Source organism: Agelaius tricolor, unplaced genomic scaffold, assembly GCF_023055355.1.
Source record: "Agelaius tricolor isolate 1412-34295 unplaced genomic scaffold, bAgeTri1.0.p SCAF_2, whole genome shotgun sequence".
Lineage (NCBI taxonomy): Eukaryota > Metazoa > Chordata > Aves > Passeriformes > Icteridae > Agelaius > Agelaius tricolor.
Window position 1 is genome coordinate 30,135,956 of NW_027269262.1, and position 17,092 is coordinate 30,153,047.

The 17,092-nt window shown below is 37.0% G+C and overlaps 1 protein-coding gene across 3 annotated transcripts in view; it reads right to left on the reverse strand.

Annotated features, from left to right (window-relative positions):
* Positions 1-6,062: 6,062 nt before the first annotated feature.
* PTPN3 (protein tyrosine phosphatase non-receptor type 3) overlaps positions 6,063-17,092 on the reverse strand; it is a 122,783-nt gene continuing 111,753 nt past the window's right edge. For all 3 annotated transcript variants that reach the window (XM_071455187.1, XM_071455178.1, XM_071455195.1), the window contains 2 exons: positions 16,756-16,891; positions 6,063-13,139 (listed from right to left, as the gene is read on the reverse strand). In XM_071455187.1, coding sequence (XP_071311288.1) covers positions 13,062-13,139; positions 16,756-16,891 — 214 coding nt within the window. In that variant the 3' untranslated portion in view covers positions 6,063-13,061. The remainder of the gene's footprint in view (positions 13,140-16,755; positions 16,892-17,092) is intronic.

Here is a 17,092-nt window from a genome sequence, read left to right on the forward strand (position 1 = left end):
CAAGAAAAGTTAAGCTGTGAAAACCATACAACACATGTGAATTATCACCCCACATGGAGTGGGGGGGTCTCTGAGGGCAGGGGCACAACATGCCAGCCCTGGGGGCAGAAGGTGGTGAAGAGATTCTCAGGCTGCAGCTGCCTGAGGATGGACATGTAGGCCTGGGGAAGTTCTGGTGAGGGACATGAGACTGAGAGATTTCAGGGACCCACAGGAGAAACCTAGTGGGTGGCTGCAGGCTTTTCCTTGTGAGGGAATGTGAGCAGCTTCCAGGCTGTGGTACCAGGCTGGGCAGGCATGTTACAAGGGGCAGCTGACCTGACTAGGGGTCTTGCTTTCAATAAGTGATGGGGACATAACAGAAGAAGATGGGAACACCTGGAAGTTGTGGACCGTGGTTCAAAAGTTTTACCTATCAAGACATAAAAAATCATTGGTTAAATTCCTCTCCTCCTTGGGTTACCTTGGCTCAATACACATCATCTAAATAAATCAAACCACTGGCCACTGAAAAAACCCAACAAACTAACCTCAACTTTCCAATTGTTTCAATCCAAATAATTAAGAGAAAAGTAACCAGCCTTTTCAACAAAAACTCCAAATTTTCCCCTTTTCCTTTAGCAACCTCCTACAACACATGAACATAACTAGTGGCTGCATTGCAGACACCATCTGTTCCAGCACAACAGCAACTCACCCACTTCTACCCACTCAGCATGACCAGAATTTAGCAGTGCATGCTGCATGTGCAGGGGAGGCACATGTGTTGTGAGTGGTGGAGGAGAGCAAACTAGGATAAGGAAGGGACAATCACTGCTAGAGGGGGAGCAGAGTGCAGCTCTGCAATGAATCCTTCTTTTTGAGAGGATAACGAGTTGGCCACAATTGAGTTGGGTGAGAAAAATTCATCTTGGGATAACCAAATGTTTCTCCATCTTGCAAACTGCCTAATACTGATGCAGCCATCCAAACCTATTGCCTCCTTGCCACCAGCCACAGCCAGCAATCCAATCATATTTGAGTGTGAAAATCTTCTAGTACTGTGCTCCACAGAGTATTTTCCATGGGTAGGGCATCTCATGGAATATGAGTAAATCATTCTGGTAGTCAGCCTGGGAATTCTGGCATCAGCCCTGGCATGGGCAGAGGAATACAACTTGGCCCTCAAATTCTCTTTCCTCGTCCAATGGTTTTGCTCTGTGGCCATGAGATTCTGCACCTAACCTTGGGGGAAATACAAATTACTGCCTCTCACAGGACTGTAAAACAAACTTTGCTTGGCAACAAGACACAGTACCTCGTCTGTGGGAAGCTATACAAAAATGCATTCTCTTCTGCTGAACTTCAGCTCTAGCTACATCCTCCCACTGTCCCCAACAGGGAATGCATGAAATCTACCAAGACCTTTTTCTGTAAGCATTTTAAACAATTAGCACAATTCCATGAAGGAGCAATTTCCGTGAAGCAACAGGAACACAGTGAGAAGAAGGTTGTGCCCAGGGTTTCAATTATCTTTGCAGAAAGGCTCTGTGCAGAAAGCACTGAGGGCTTCCTCTCAAGGCACATTGCCAGTGCTGTACTTCCAGTTTCTATGACTTTATGCTCTCTTGCTTGCTATACTTGGATAATCCAGGTTCCATGCGGTATCATTCCCTTTGCACTTGGATGCTTTGGTAGTTCCATCAGCTCACACAGCTAAACTGCTCTTCAAATATCTGCTGAAGTTATATCTGCCTCATTTCTGTAATTGAGCAGTTATTAAAGAAGTTATTTTCTCCTATATTTAACCTTTGTGTCACACCTCTGTTTCCTTATATACCATGGCTTGGTTGACTGCATGAATAAACTGTTCTGTCCCTCCTCTGCACTAACCCAAAAGCTCATTGGAAGTGGGATTACATTTGATAGTTATGTGCTCAGCGTCAAGAACCCTAACTGCATCAGATTACAAACTTGAATAATAATTGGCTTGATTAGGGCAAAAGGCATGATATGTAAACCAGTGCTTGAATATACACTGAATGTACTCATTGCCACATAAAGTATTTTATTTTCTTTGCTCTCTGCCATCTAAACTCCCTGAAATGCCAGGAAATCACTTTCCTAAGTCATTACCCTTAAAATAATCCTCAATTTACATAACCTTGTTATGACAGAAGAGCAAACAATTTATGCAGATGGCAATAAAGCAAGCAAGATTCAGTGTCACTTGAAGTAGTAAATTATGCATGTATTACAGGAATCTACAAAAGCAAAATCCTATGCATATAAATAATAAAACCAGCTTATATGCAGATTTTTTTTCAATAGTTTGAATCAAGTTTTTACTTCAATACAAAAACTACTGTAGCAAGCTAGAAAAAAACCACTCCTTATTTATATATATTATTTATACTACCTGTATGGCCAGCTTCATTTTAGACTACTGTTTATGGTTGAGATGTCAAACTGAATATATGTGTTCTCTGCCCATTTTTGGAGCTACTTTTGTTATTCACTTAAATGTTCTGTTGTCTCTTTCTATACATGTGCTCACATACACATCTTTCTCTCTCTCTCTAGACACGCCCTTCCTATCCTGTCTTGATAAAGAGATAGTATTTGAAAGTAATGCCATTTAAACAAACCTTTAGGACTCCTGCAAGAGCACTTGCCAAGATGGAGCTTCTCAGTTACACAGCTGATGAGTTGTAAGCCAGGCCAGTTCTGAGCAGTTGCTGCCATAGAGGGTGAAGTTGAGTAACAGAGGCCAAAGAGGAAAAAACCAGCATCAGGCCATGAGGGAACAGATGATTTTGAAAGGGAGCTCAGACTGGCTGTGGCACTCCCTGCCACAGGGACTGAAGATGGACAGTGGTTATCCTCCAGTCTTATCCTCCTCAGCAGGTCTAATAACTCTTGGGTTCTGTAGATTTCCTGCATCCTGCATAGCATCTAGGCTATGTTCAGTCTTAACTTTCCTTCAGCTGGAAGTTCTACTTCTTCTCAGTTCCTGATTTTCTTACCAAAGTAGGGGAAATATCCACTGTATAAGAAAGAGTTCCTACAGAGGTGGCAGTTTCCCAGCTGGGTGCCCGAGACAGCTTTAGACATTTGCTCATGCATTGACATCACATTTGTTAGAGCAGGCAGAGTTACTGAGTTAGCAGAGATGGAATATCACAGTACTGAGAGCTGTTCTTATGGAGAAAACAACATCCTCTATTCAAAATGCAAGTGTTGTCAGCAATACAATGTGGGGAGGTTTTCTTGTAATAGTGTTTCTAAAACTAAAATAAAAGCCCAAAACAATACAAAACAAAAAACCTGAAACAAAACACAAAAAATACCACAAAACAAATGAAAAATCAACCCAGATGGACAGATGAAAATAATTAAGCCTTGACTCTCCTAAAGAAACCCAAAAACCAAAAAAAACGAAAAAAAAAACCCCAAAAAAACCCAAAAAAACCCCAAACCCACAAAAAACCCCCACTCACAACCAATCAGGAAGCAGCAATGAGTAACTTTGTAGGCAAAATGTATTTCAGTTTTTGGCACGGTTACCTGAATGCTGGAGTCACTGCAACCTTTTAAGTTAAGTGTTATACAGAAGCAAATTGGCCCCATTTGAAAGCAGCAACCTCATGCTAACTTGGAATCTGTATAATTGAATGCAAAGAGCTACACTACATTTCCATGACATTTGTATGAACATGCATGAGCAGAGTTACCCAGATCAGGGCTGAGGACTCTCATGCTCAAAAAGGACAAACCACTTAGCAAGGAGCAACATCCAGTATTTAAATGAGAATTTATCAGGTCTAAAAGAACAGGGCATTTGTACTGACACAGAAAGCTCTGAAGGCCAAATTTACACTTCAGCAGGAACAAACCCATTAGCAATCAGCACTCCTATTCCCACAGCACTCTGGGCTACATCAAAGTATACAGTGAGGGTTTTCACACACCTTTCCACCCTGTTATTACCATCTGACACCCCAGTTCACATCATTATTTGTGCCAGTGCAACCTGACTGTCCTTAAGCAATTAACCCTTGGGACTGAGAGACAGCTAGTGCTGAGGAAACCTTTTTCTATCAGTGCCAATTAACTAATTTTTTAAACTGTAGCTGATGTACAGATGAACTAAAAGGCTCCTGATATAAATGATGCTGCATCTTTCGTGGGTGGGTGCTAAATACAATGAAATAGAAGTAAATCAGAACACCTTTGCTTATAAATAGTGTTGCAGTTCTTTGAGCTCCCCAGTAGCAGTGTCAGGCCACACAAGCGTACAGGAGTGTACAGAGGAGTCTGGCCTTTTATCATGCTCCAGCAGAACATTGGTGCCCCTTATTCCTGAAGATAGACCTAGGAATCTGAACTGGCTCTGAACCCAGAGACCAGCAGCAATGACCCCAGTCTCCCCAAATGACTCTCCCCAATGAGTTAGTCTCATAGGGTTCATTTTAACAAATTGTGAACTCTTAATTTTGCCACTCAAAATGAAGAAACAAGTTTTCTTAGCAGATTGGCTTTTGCACATGCCACCTTTGCATATTTATTTTTTAGTACATGAAACCCAGTTTAATGACATTGTACTAGGACCGACAAAAAAAAAGAAACTTAATCCCAAATGGACATGAAACCAGATATTAATAATTTTTATTATATTAGTTAAATATTTTACTTTGAGTACTAAAAGGAAGATAAGCTAAATTGATTCACTGCTTGAAAATACTTATATTACTGAACTAAGGCATGAAAAAGCTAGACATAAAAATAACATATATACAGCAGAATGCCATTTGACATTTATATTCCCAATTGTAACAAATTCAAGCAAGACTGTTAAAAGGGAGTTCTCTTGCCTATGACTGCTTGTTAGGAGTCTTTTGTGTTACATAAAGGCATCCTTCCACATTCCTGGCTCCCTGGTGGAGCACCTCACTCCTCTGGTAGCCAGTACCATAAGGGGTAGCCAGTACCATAAGGATTTTAAAGGATTACCTTGTATGGAGGAATGGAACACCTTCATGACCAAAAATCACGTGTAACACTCAGCAAGTTAAAGCCCTCTTCTCCCTTCTAGCAATCAGCCATGATACAGCTACAAGCTTGGAGTTTATTTCTGCCTTATCTCCTCCAAAAGGCCCTTCTTGCACCCTATCTTGCTATCAAGCTGTGAAGATAGCAGTACATCTTTCCATAAATGGCTTCATTTGGATTTCCAGCAAAACCTCCATCTTGAATAGCTGTGTACCTGGAAGAGATCCCAACGTGCACACATATCCCATGTCCGAGCTGTCCAGACAGGTGGTTTTGGCCTTGTTCTCCCTTTCACTGAGATTTTATTGAATTTGTAACTTCATCATGAAGGGTTATTGGCCTCAAGCTTGAAAAGACTAATCAGTAGGCAGAGCCATGCCTTGTAGACCGCAAAACGTGCTGGCTAACAACCATCCCAGTTCTTAACAAACTCCCAAACATATTTTCAGGTCAATGCTCTATCCATCTGTTAGTGTTTCATTCAATGTGTTCTCTATTTTGAAACTTATGAACTTGCATTTCAATATGCATGTAAACAGAAATAATTCAAGAACAGCATCACTGGGCTCTGATTTGTTGTGAAAACGTGATCACCACCATGGGGCAACAGACGGTGTAGAAGATTACTCAGGCATGCTGGTGAGTCCCCTGAGAACATGTGAAATCCCAAAAGGAAGGACAGGCTGCAGATTTCATACATAGGAGCAAAAAAGAAAATCTGCACTCAAATGGTTATGTGGCCTTGCATGACATGACTGCAAAGGTTTATTCACCTAATTAATGAAGACAATCCTCTTTCATAGAACTTATTGCAAGTGAAATATTCCTAAGAATTTGTGACTTGCTTGGTTTCTTTTTTTTTTTTTTTTACTGCGGTTTATAGACCAGACACTTCCCATACAAGCTTGATTGCTTAGATAAAATTCAAGCTGGATCCATGTATGATTTCTTAGATGATTCCTATCAAAAAGGCCAATAACTTTTAAATGTAATTCTTATTTGCTTTTTGAATAAGCCACAGTAAAACCATATAGCCAAAAATGCTTTATTTGACCATTAGCCATATAACCAATATGCATAAAATGGTGGCTATATTTTTTTTCAAAACAGTTCCAAATCCCAAGAAAGCTCTACTGAAAACATTAAACAACCCTTTTTTCCTATAAAAATAAAAAAGAAAAATTATGCATTCAAGAGGTGTCTACACTTTTAAACAATAAATTAAACTTTGTAATATCAACATCAATTTCCATTTCAAATTATTTAAAAGAAAAGTACAGTGTAGAGTACAAGATAATCTCTTTCCTTACCTTCCAAATGCATCAAATACATTCTTTTATTCCTTTAATGTACTGGCACCTAAGATGCTAGAAGAAACTATAGAGTGCTTCAGGGAAAAGAAAAAAAAAATTTAAAGACCTTCAGATAGAGTCCCTAAATGGATATTCCCTTCCAAGATTTTGCTGACAAAAATGCTAACTGAACTTTTATGAAAATACAAGCTTAGTGACTAGAATAGGGAAATTTTCTTCAAAACTTGCAAAAAACCCCAAACAACTTTCCCAACTGTTATGCAATTTATCCCAATACTATAAACACATTTCCATATCAGTTGTAATCAGTTTTAACCATTACATTATTTGTGAGAATGAAAGGCAGGCAGATTTTTAAAGTTTTATAGGACTGTCCCCATTATATACCTTGTATTTCTCTATCAAAGTTACACAGTGAAGTGTGAAAATCTAAATAAATTATGTGTAGTGCTCACTGCACAGGTTACTGGAATGTAAGCACTGATATTCATCATTTCTTTGGCAAAACTGGGATTAGAAATAGATTTACATTTGAGTGCATATACTAATTCCCCACCTAATTTCTACAGACAGTAATTCAGTTCCTGCTAAGCCCCAAGTTTTCAATCATGTATGCAAAGCTCTGAATTAGAAGGGCCCCGATCAGGACGAACCCAAGTGCTGCCACACTCACCTGCTGCTTAACTGAAGATAATGATGCCCACTTCCATTAACATTGCTGGGCTGAGCTTTTCTGTTTTCTGGAATGAAGTGCTATGATATCCTTGCAAACCCATACAGATACACCTAATCTCGCTTTGAACTAAACTGCTGAGGTTAGATAATACAAATACAACCCCACTAAGATCAATCTAGGCTGTGGATTTACTGTGCATTTACTATTTCTCTTTCCCAAAGGAAGGCAGCCCTTTTTCCTTACTTCCTTGCAATCAGGATTGCAACCAACCATGTACAAGAAAGTTGACAAATAATGAGGCATTTGGGCTGATGATGCACTTTCTGTGCTTTAGTGGCCGTACTGCACACTAGCTGAGAGCCAATTTGCTTTATGACTAGGTCAGCTGCCCCCACAGCTAAGAAGGTACTTCTAGCAGCTAACCTTTGCATCTTGTAAGAAAAACTATTTTTTTTCTTTTTAAAAGATATATTTTGTACAGAATTTAGTAAACAGTCATTTCTTACTTGAAGATTCAGATAATAAATTTTTTCTTTAATTTTAAAGCTTAAGTTCTAGCTTGGTGCAGGACCACTTCCTTGCAAGCTCCAAGGACTGTTTACAAAATGTTTATAGTGCAAAAGGCTGATACAAATATGATGCTACTCTGGCTTAATTTGGTAAGTGATGTTAGGTGAGGGGTTAAATAGCCCTAACAAAGCATCATCTTCCTCTTAAGCATGCAGGGTGACCTCAACAGGATTGCAGGCAACCTCAACAGCAGGGCAACCCAGCCAAATGCAGATTTCATTTATGTCTCAGGAAAAGACATCAAATGAAAACAGACAATATAGTTTCTAAGAGGAAAATATTTAAGAGGTTTTTTTTTAATGTTACTTAAGAGCACAAACCAGTAGATGAGGAAAATGTTCCACTTAAAATTATTTTCTAGGTGGGTTTGACAAAAATTACATCCCACGGCCAACAGTATGGCTCTCTATCACTCACAGAAGTGTTTTAAAGGAAAATGAGTAAAAAAATAATATCTTTTCCACTTCTACTTTATCTGTTAAAAACATTTTCATGTTCACAATGTTTAATTTTTTTCTTTTTATATTTAAGTTAAATCCAGGTCTTATCTGTCCCAAGGAAAACATTTCTTACATGCTTTTCCATATATCTTTATGATTTCTACCACTGCTAGCAGCACAGTTTTGAAAAGAGATCAGTTTGAGACTGGTCTGAACACCACGCTGCCCCTTCAGCAGGTGAAAGAAAAACATCCTTTCTTAAGCAATAGTAATTTTGCCTGTCTGAGACAAAGCCAGTTTCACACTTGGAGGAAACCTCAAAGTAATTTTATAAGGCAAACCAATGACATTTCCATGAAACAAAATCAGGTAAGTCAAGTAAACAGAAGTTAAACAGTTAACAGTAAACGGAAGTGTTTCACTAATGTCTATTAAAATAAACACTTTAATATTTTAAATACAACTTTAATTAAAGGTTAACCTGCATCTAAACTCAAAATAAAGCACAAACTAAGACAACTCTTAGTCAAGCAGTCTGCAAGAAAATGCCCCCTCTTGAGATGAATTTTCTTTAAAAAAAAGAAAGAAAAAAAAAAAAGGCCAACAATATTTCCTGGTCTCTTATAGTCCATACAATTTGTTTTTTCCCATAACATTACTGATCCTCAACATTTGCTCTTTATATGAATGGTATGAATGCTACTGTCACAGAGTTACTCTAAGCTGAAAAATGGTTAAATCCATTGATATTAGGTGGTACTTCTACTTTTGATTTGGAGAAACTTCCTTTTTCTTTAGAATGACAGGCTTCAGTGATTGCAGATGCTACTGTTTGAAGCTTATACAGTGTTAAGTACTCTAAAACTCAATCATATTGCATTAGACTGGTATATTTAAACTGTTAATGTAAACTACAGTTAAAACAGACAGCCATTTGAGATGGCTGAGCACTATCAGTGTCAGGACTTAAATGCAAGAAACCCATATAATCAAAACATTGTTTTATATAATGAATTAATCATTTACATGGCCTTTGAACAAAATATTTAATGAAAACTTTACCTTCCATATAGCTTCAATTAATAAATGCTTTTAACCAAGCAGACTGCTTGCAGGTTACTAATCAAAATACAAACATTTCCCAGCACATGTTTTCTGGAAAGGCTGAAAGAATCAAATAAACTTGCACTTAAATGCTACATTTCAGGATAGAAAAATAAAGCCATTATCAGTGAAATAACTACATTTAAATTATAATTGACTGAATATGAACCATGTGCATCTATTTTGAACATTTATGCATTTAGTCTGATAGTATAAGAATACTGTCTATAGGGAAGAGCTTTTTTGTAAAAAGGTATCATACTATAAAGCCAATGCAAAGTTCATTATATAGTTCAGAACTAGAGTTCTTTTAAAATAGATATATATTTAACCAAGTATTGCAGAGTAGGAAATATGAGGCACCAAAAAAGGAAAAAAACTGAGTGTATATGAAGACTTATTGCTGAATTTGTGGGTACATTTTGACTGCATATAATTTAGTATCAACACTTAAAAGACAGGATAATTAAAAGCAAACCCCTAGATTACATTTTTTTTTTTTGTGTAAAACACCACCACTGTTCAAGGTTTGGTTGTATTTTAATGACTTGTATTTCATACATCTGGTTACACAAAAGGCATTCATGGTTTAGGATGTTGTTTTTCTTATTTTTAACAAATAGCAAGACCTTTCCCTTTCACCTTTATCTCAGAAGTGTTCCTCTGTGAGATTTCTGAAGACATGCTGAATAGGCAGTTTAGTTCCACATCAAATATAAAGCCACTAAGTTAAAATTTGTTTAATTCCATAGAAATAAATGTTAGTGTATTTCACAGTGATGAAAACATCAAGGGTTCATTGCTCCCTCTTCATCCATCACCACCACACCAGACATTTTGAATACTTATTTTCATGACCATGCCAGCACAGGAAAAATCAAGGGTAAAATGCTTATGAAGGTTATACAGAATCTTTTCTTCACAGCATCTTCTACCACTTGCCAACTGCTTGACAATTAAAAACTGTGTGCTCACGAGTTTTAACTCCCACCAAAATCCCCCCAAACTGACCATTTAAATCTAAATCTTCATGATTTCTTAATTTTTGTGAAAACAAAAGCTGGCAGTAAGATGTTTTCATAATTATGCTTTCATTGCAAGATCAGATCTAAGGCATACTTCATTCAGTGCAAAGTCATCACACACTACAGAGAGAAGACAAAACCCCTTCAATTCTCCCATATGGATCCTACAGGTACATGTGCAAAACCCAGCAAGACTGAAATAAAGATGGACACAATATACAAGATACTTGTGTAGTTAATATTTCCTCCTAGGTTTTAAAAAAAAATCAAACCAAACAAAAAACTTATAGAGACTACTATTTATATAGCTTTGAGCATTCTCTCTGTGGCCACAATTTCAAACAAGTTAAAAAATCCAAGAGCTCCCCAATGGTATTACCAAACCCATCCAAGTTTACCAAAACAAGAGCAGCATTTGTTGTCACAACATGACAGTCATCCTTTAAATGCACACAATACTAAGCCAAGTCAAGTCTATATCATGTATCTTGAGACTGGAATTATATGAGAAATACATTTACAGTGCTTTGGTAAGTACATATTAAACATGAAGAAACATAAATAGCAATTGGAATATAGGAATAACCTTGACCACAAAGAAACAATGAGTACTTCCATGAAAGACACAGATGTCACAAAGATGCTCTAAATATTTTCTTACAATTTATTTTCTTGCCTTTTTTCACTTCTTGACAAACTATTAAGTGCAAGTCATGCCAACTGCAAGGGATGACTCTGAGACCTGGGAGAGGAAAACTTAAAAAACAAAAAAAATAGATATTTTAACAGACAGGCACACAGGTAACAAAGCTTCCCAAGTAATATGTGCAAGTCCACTATCATTTTACATTTGGAGTCACAGACTAATTAAGCTACCTGATGCAGTTTAGCAAGACAAGAGTGAACCAGTCTTTTGGTTTTTAATCTATGCCCAATCAAGCAAGATGACAATGATCCAAAATATTACAGAAAACTCCAGTTGAAGTGAAATTTGGAATGCACTATGTAAGGATGAGCACAAACCTATTCACCATTCAAGCTAACAAAGCCAAGAAGGTTTCCATGTTGCCAACTACTCTGCACATCTCAATTAAAACTCTTTTGATCAATAACAGTAACCAGACATCCTCTTCAGCTATAGCTAAAATTGTAATCTTGGAGAAAGGATCAAGCCTACAAAAGACAAGTCAGCAATTTAGCTCATCCTATATGCACTTTCTAGTTACCTCCTGAGGGAAAAAAACATAGTCTTCCAGTAACATGAGAGATGCATATTGTACAGCTGTGACAGTTTCTATAATGAAACTCCAGCTATAAATGATAATATCCATAATACAAACCATAATTCTAAAATACATCTGAATAAGTGTGTGCATATATATCTCTCTGAAAAAAAAAGTATCTAATTTTCTCTTTTATACATATAAACATCTGGCTAATATGCCCCATAAAAATTTTACCCTATTTAGGACTAATTTTTTAAATAACAGAGTTTTAAACAGTCCCTTAGAATATTTTTTAAACACTATTAAAAATTAATAACTATCTCAGGTTAATCAAAAAGCACACACAAAATAATTTAACATTATATAAATGTGGTTATACTGTTCAGAACGTCCAATTCTCTCATCTGAAATGAAATAGAGACCAGTGTACCTTAGGGTGAATTATTCATCAATGTACAAATTCATTCTTTCTTTCCATGTAAATCTTCAGGTGAATTTAACTGCATTTCTGCATAAGCAAAAAACACAGTAAATCTGGAGAACTCTTGCAAAAGGGAGTCGTGTTTCGCTGGATAAGAGCGCTTTGCTGGAGGGCAGCAAGTCAATATTTTATCACCATCTGAACACTAGCAACACCTGTGCCCTTGTAAGCTTCACACCTTGAAATAGCAGCAACGTGTTTGATGGGTTCAGTAGTAATTTTTCTTCCAGTATTGGATTAGACTACTTTGCATATACAGTAAGTCAAAAGTCTAGTACTTGTGTGCAACATTAATCCACATTTACATCTGAGAACTCATAAATACACATGGAAACAAACATGACAGAGAATTAAACCTCATTTTAAGTTAAAATGTTTTCAGTACACATAAAGAAACAGCAGTTAAAACTATAAAGGAGATGGACAGCAGAAACAGAAGAAAAGGGGTGCAATAACTAAAACTGTATGAAGTAGGTCACTGTCAAAAGGGCAAGTTGCAACTAAAATTGATCAATAGAAGATGTAGACTGTACCACCTGCATAGATACCTAACTGCAGCATTATTTTCACATCACATACAGTAGATGTGATTTCTAAGCAGCATATTATAACAGCTGGCATACTCACTAATAGATTTACGGTAACTGAATACTAAATTTCTCCAGCTCAGTGTACAGTAGTTATGCATTAGCCTTTAAAGCTCTTCATCAGCCTTTTAGTCAAGGTTACAGTTCCACGGATATCTAGTATCCCAATAAGAAAGTTACAAATATTCACCTTCAATGAGCTTTCATATGATACAAATATATTAAATACCTTCTTAAGATGAACCATTTCAATAATAGGAGTTTTCCTTTTGGTATTTCAAAGGAAACACAAGGAACTTTGTCACTTCCAAAGTAAAGGGTGTTTTAAGGCAGTAAAAGATGTGTGTTAAGGTTTCCATGATTGTTTATGGTTGTCTATGTGAATAAAGCATATTACACACAATTGCTGTCATATATTTATCTATGTGACTTTGTTATACTGTACATGATTTAGCAATCTTCTTGAGAAATTTAAAGTGCCACAGTTCATATGTGCTCATCTGTCTTTTCATGGGCTTCTAGTCCATTCTAGTTGCTTTCAGAAACAAGCCCTTGCTTTACTTAAAGAGCAGGTTTTTTAGGCAAAAAAATCATCCTTCACTGCTGTGCTAACTGGAATCCAGTGGTTGAACCAATCCTTCTTTGTAAACACGAAGAATAGCTTCACAAACAAATTTGTATTGACTCTGCGGAGGAAAGAAAACACAAAAACATTTATGGATGTTCAGTTAAACTGCTGATTAGACAGTATTATTGAATAGGACTAACAGATCCACAGCTTCCTTTTTTCCTGAGCAATGACAGGAGAGGAGCTACAAGGATGGGAGGAGAAAATCCTACTCCTCTGTCTGTGTTCACGGTAAACAAAGCTGACATTTACTCTTCCTTGAAGGACAAGCATTAAAGAATCACACACCAAGGAAAATATAGTTCCCCAAACTAAAATTATACGTGTTTAATTTTCAGGGAAAAGGAATTATTTGTAAAAACTATGCATGACTTTGACTAAATTTAACTTGATATTTACCTTCTTTATATATCTCATCTATTTTGGGAGGGGTTTGGTAGTTATCTGATTATTATGAGTATTCTGAGCTTGCCAGTCTTGCAGTTACATATTACTGGGCACATTTAAGGTTGACATATAGGATCTATAGGTGTGACTACCTAACTGAAACCCTTATTTTTTTTCCCCCAAACAACCTGCAGTACTGCAGAAGGAGTCACTTTATTTTCAGTTTTTGATCAGACCACATATCTCCTTTTGTAACAGAAGGGGATCAAAACCTTTCAAATTAATATTTTGAAGATGAGCAGCCACATTAATTCTTCTCTCAGTCAACATTTTTATCTCAATTAGATCTCAAAGTCTTCACAAATTAGAGTTTCTTTCCTGCATTATACTATTACAAAGACTAGCTCTTCCACGACCTTGTAACATAACTATTTGTTAGAAACAATTAGCCTGTAAGCCTCTTCCTAAAAAGTGATACAAAGACACATTATCAATAGGACTAGTGCAGAACTAAAAATCCAGGTAGCCTGAATAAATTTTTTTGACTAACACAATCCTGAGAACACAAGATGATTGAAATTTAAAAGAACTTGCAAAGATCAAAGCATCCTCACTTCTTCTGTGAAACTACTATTGTCAAAACCCCCAAATGAACCCTTTTCTCCAAAGTTTCATGACATATATTCAGAGAAGCAAAGCTTCCTATTTTTCATATCCCTTTTTTCCATCTTTGACATGTTCTCCCAGCTGCTCTTGTATTGTCAGCTCCCATCAACTCTTCTGAAACATCTGGAAACATTCTCCCACCATCTCCCAAAGGAAGAGGCTAAAAGATAACATTTGGACTGTGAAGGACCTTAGGTTGCTTCTATATACCAGCAGTTAGGAATGTTATTCTTGTCTATAACATAATACAACACATTTTCTTTTAAGTACAGAAAAACTTAAAGGAAAACAGGAAGGTGGAAATGAGTTTTCTGCATCTTGATTTTCCCAGCTTTTCTTCAACCTTTCAGTCAATTACTCCCACCTTCAATAACACTTTGTTCTTATTTCTTAATTACCTTGTCTCTTCACTGTTATTGTCATTTCCATATTTCTACTGCCTGAACAAGCCAGGTGTGGTATTTAGCTCTCTGTTCAATACTTCTGTTAACTTGGGTGATCAAGTTACTGAACAAATAAAAGAATCAGCACTTCACCATTGCTTCCTCTGACTCAATCTCTGACTACTTGTTTTTCTTGCTCTTATCTGTTGTATGTATTCTAACTGCTCACTCAGCTGGTAGCTACTTCTATTATGTACATCCTAATGTATTCTGCATTGCTTACCTACCTAATTTCTCTTTAGTGGTTAATCTTTCTTTTTTTTAATGGAAGGTCATAGAGTTACACCAACTTTGTTATAGATTCGTCATTTTGGTTGAATGATGGATTTGCTTTTTTTGCTGCTCACATAACAAAATTAGTGGGGTCTTTGAGAAGCTACAGCTTCCATAGGATTAACAACAGACACTAAACTGACCAGGTAATAGCTCTGATCAGTTCATTCTTTTTGAGTATGCCCTGTCACAACATGTACCCGGCAAATCATATCACCTTGGAATTGGAGCGCACACACAGTCCCCATAGGGCAGCTGAACATGCTCTAGGCAAGGCTATTAAAACTGAACAATCCCTTTATTACAACTGAAGAATCTCTAACAACTTCTCCCAGATACCCTAAGCAGGATCTCAAATATGAGAAGTGAGGCTGGCTGGAATGGGATGGGAATGGGATAGAGCACCCAGGATAGATCGGAATATTAACACGCAGCTCTCTGGTATTCTGTTTTCTCACAGTTCAGTGCTTGCTTCTGTGTCTCCTTTACAGCACAGAATGCCAGTTTTCTCACTGGCTTTTCACAACAGTATCTGCCTTCTTCAGAAATAACAAGCAAATTTAGTTTCACAGTATTGCTGCTACAGATCATCCCTCTCCTGATTGTGCTGACAGCAAACTCTGTGACACAGCAAGCAAGGTAAAGAATCCTATTTTAGATATTCATTTTCCACACCAGGAGCCTGACTGTAGCTGTATTTATTACTATTTCCTGTATTCTTCAGTTATGTCAAAGTGTGGAGTGAAAGGACAGTTCTGGCTGATTTCTGTTGTAACAAAAGGGATTCAGTCTTCTGGCAAGCTGAAGTTTACTTCAGGTTTTTACATCTGATTCTCATGAAGAGAACCACTTCTAGAATGTTGAAGCTTCAATTTGTGTAAGTAATTTTAGAACCTGAGGGGTATAGACAGGTGCAACTCCAGAAGTTAACACTCGGCTTCCTTAAACTTGAAGCTAGTATTCTTCATCTCATGACCACTTTTGTCACCAGCTCAGCTTTCACTTCAGCAAGGAACAGGCAGGGCACCCTTCAAACAACTCCCTTCCAATCACACAGTCCCGACCCTCTTCCATAAGATGAGACAGAAATGCCCAATTTAATTGTTGGCTTTCTGTGTTTAAACCCCCTTACTTTCATTTCTCATAGGGCATTTAGCTCTCCAATATAACCCACACTCAGAATTCTAGTCATCAGCCTCTCCTAAAGAAAGAACAAACTCTCATCCTTCATCCATCTCTAATGTCAATATGCTCATTTCCAAAGCTGACAAAAAATGGCTCTCATGAACTCAAGTTGTCTCACTTTCATCTTAAAATTGCCATCTACTTTCATGTTTCTGTTACTGGTGCTACACAACTTGCCCTTAGTTTTTTTCCGACTAGGCAGTGGCAAAATTAAAAAAAAAAATCTATATGTTCTTATAGAATTTCTACTCTAAAGTGGCCTTTTGAAAAGCTACTTCCTACTTTTCAAACCAGGCCACAAACACTTCGATTTTACCTTCAACTTAATAACTTCCTATGGTGTTCTGTACCAGAATAAAAAGCAAAAAATTATTCTAGCCTAGCAGAGAATTTAGACAAAGGACCAGGAGGAGATGATCAGTACAAGTCTGACTTTGGGCATTCTAACTACTTACAATGTATCAAAATCAATTATCTTTTCATGGTAAGATAAGAGATATTTTAAAAAAAGAAAAATACATACCTCATTAGCAGCAGCCTTGGCTGCTATGCTAAATTATGCTAAATTTATTTGATATATAATCTTTGATATAAAGTTTGATATATAATGGCAACTGAAGATTCATACTACTAGATCCTTTATAAAAATTGTGGACCTGTTTTATAACTTGACAAGTGCAGTGTATACACAGAAAATGATGCTTCCTCTCCATCACTTACTGATGTTTGCACCATCATAGCTCTCTGGTCCCGCATTTTCCGTACAATATCCAGTGGATAAACAGGCTGGTTCCTTTCAATTAAGCACATGGCTGTTTCCATAGTGACCAACACACCAGTGCGACCGATTCCTGCACTGTGAAATACAACAGAAGAATACTCTATAAAATTAGGTTTTTGCAAAACACCAAATTCATATCACAGTCTTAATAGTAGGACAGCCTTGGAAATTACAGGAAGACCCTAGTAAAATCCAAAGAGAGTGCAAAGTTTATTTTTACAGCAACTTCAGTAATATTTTCTGGTAATTACTAAAAAGAAAATATTTTTAAATATA